Source organism: Cherax quadricarinatus, unplaced genomic scaffold (genome assembly GCF_038502225.1).
Source record: "Cherax quadricarinatus isolate ZL_2023a unplaced genomic scaffold, ASM3850222v1 Contig3946, whole genome shotgun sequence".
NCBI lineage: Eukaryota > Metazoa > Arthropoda > Malacostraca > Decapoda > Parastacidae > Cherax > Cherax quadricarinatus.
In genome coordinates this window covers 8,174-10,000 of record NW_027198972.1, presented here as the reverse complement: position 1 = coordinate 10,000, position 1,827 = coordinate 8,174, and the positions used below count along the sequence as shown (strand labels likewise).

Here is a 1,827-nt window from a genome sequence, read left to right as displayed (position 1 = left end):
CTTCAAAGAGACCTGGACAGGCTGGACACGTGGTCCAGCAACTGGCTTCTTGAATTCAACCCGGCCAAATGCAAAGTCATGAAGATCGGAAAAGGGCAAAGAAGACCGCAGACAGAATATAGGCTAGGTTGCCAAAGGCTGCAAACCTCGCTCGAGGAGAAAGATCTTGGGGTGACTATAACACCGAGCATGTCTCCGGAAGCAAACATCAACCAGATAACTGCTGCAGCATATGGGTGCCTGACAAACCTGAGAATAGCGTTCCGATACCTTAGTAAGGAATCGTTCAAGACATTGTATACTGTGTACATCAGGCCCATACTGGAGTATGCAGCACCAGTTTGGAACCCACACCTGGTCAAGCACATCAAGAAATTAGAGAAAGTGCAAAGGTTTGCAACAAGGCTAGTTCCGGAGCTCAGGGGTATGTCCTATGAAGAAAGGTTGAGGGAAATCGGACTGACGACACTGGAGGACAGCAGGGTCAGGAAAGACATGATAACGACATACAAAATACTGCATGGAATAGATAAGGTGGACAGAGACAGGTTGTTCCAGAGAGGGGACACAGAAACAAGGGGTCACAATTGGAAGCTGAAGACTCAGACGAGTCAGAGGAATGTTAGGAAGTATTTCTTCAGTCATAGAGTCGTCAGGAAGTGGAAAAGCCTAATAAGTGATGTAGTGGAGGCAGGAACCATGCATAGTTTTAAGACGAGGTATGACAAAGCTCAGGAAGCAGAGAGAGAGAGGATCTAGTAGCGATCAGTGAAGAGGCGGGGCCAGGAGCTGAGTCTCTACCCCTGCAACCACAATTAGGTGAGTACACACACACCACACACACACACACACACACACACACACACACACACACACACACACACACACACACACACACACACACACACACACACACACACACAGACTCACCACGGGAGTGGCAGGAATGCTGGGGATGGTAACCAGCACGTAACCCAACAGAATATAAGTCCTCATCATTACGTACACCTGTAAGAAACAAAAAATAACCTTAGTTGCTGCTTCCACATGTTTGACTCCAGCTCCAGGGCATCAGCCTTCTCCCATACCAGTGTACCAGCGACTGTGTGAAAACGTCATAATCATGAGCATGTGAAGGAATTGGAATCGTGAACAGAATTACGAACTGGTAACAGACACATAAATCTGAAAAAAATCTGACTCGCCATAGGTATGAGAGTTGCCGCATGTGCATTGCCATAGGTATGCTAGTTGTCATATGTATGTGAGTTGCCATAGGTATGTGAGTTGCCATGGGTATGTGAGTTGCCATGGGTATGTGAGTTGCCATGGGTATGTGAGTTGCCATGGGTATGTGAGTTGCCATGGGTATGTGAGTTGCCATGGGTATGTGAGTTGCCATGGGTATGTGAGTTGCCACAAGTAGGTGAAGTGCCACAAGTATGTGAGTTGCCACAAATATGTGAGGTGCCACAAGTATGTGAGGTGCCACAAATATGTAAGGTGCCACAAGAATGTGTGTTGCCACAAATACGTGAGTTACCACAAGAATGTGAGGTGCCATAGACGATTTTCCCAGACCTGAATCCCAATTATATGCTATCTTAATTATCATTTATTCCTCACCTCCTCTTTATTTCCCTTTCCTTCATCATCTCTCTCACTCTCTCTCTCTCTCTCTCTCTCTCTCTCTCTCTCTCTCTCTCTCTCTCTCTCTCTCTCTCTCTCTCTCTCTCTCTCTCTCTCTCTCTCTCTCTCTCTCTCTCTCTCTCTCCCTATCTCTCTCTCTCTCTCTCTCTCTCTCTCTCTCTCTCTCTCTCTCTCTCT

At 46.8% G+C, this 1,827-nt stretch overlaps 1 protein-coding gene across 1 annotated transcript in view; it reads right to left on the bottom strand.

Moving 5' to 3' along the window:
• Window positions 1–1,011, bottom strand: part of ImpL2 (Ecdysone-inducible gene L2) — a 10,296-nt gene extending 9,285 nt beyond the window's left edge. The window contains exon 1 of the mRNA XM_070081744.1: window positions 931–1,011. Coding sequence (XP_069937845.1) covers window positions 931–999 — 69 coding nt within the window. The 5' untranslated portion in view covers window positions 1,000–1,011. The remainder of the gene's footprint in view (window positions 1–930) is intronic.
• Between the last annotated feature and the right edge of the window lie 816 nt (window positions 1,012–1,827).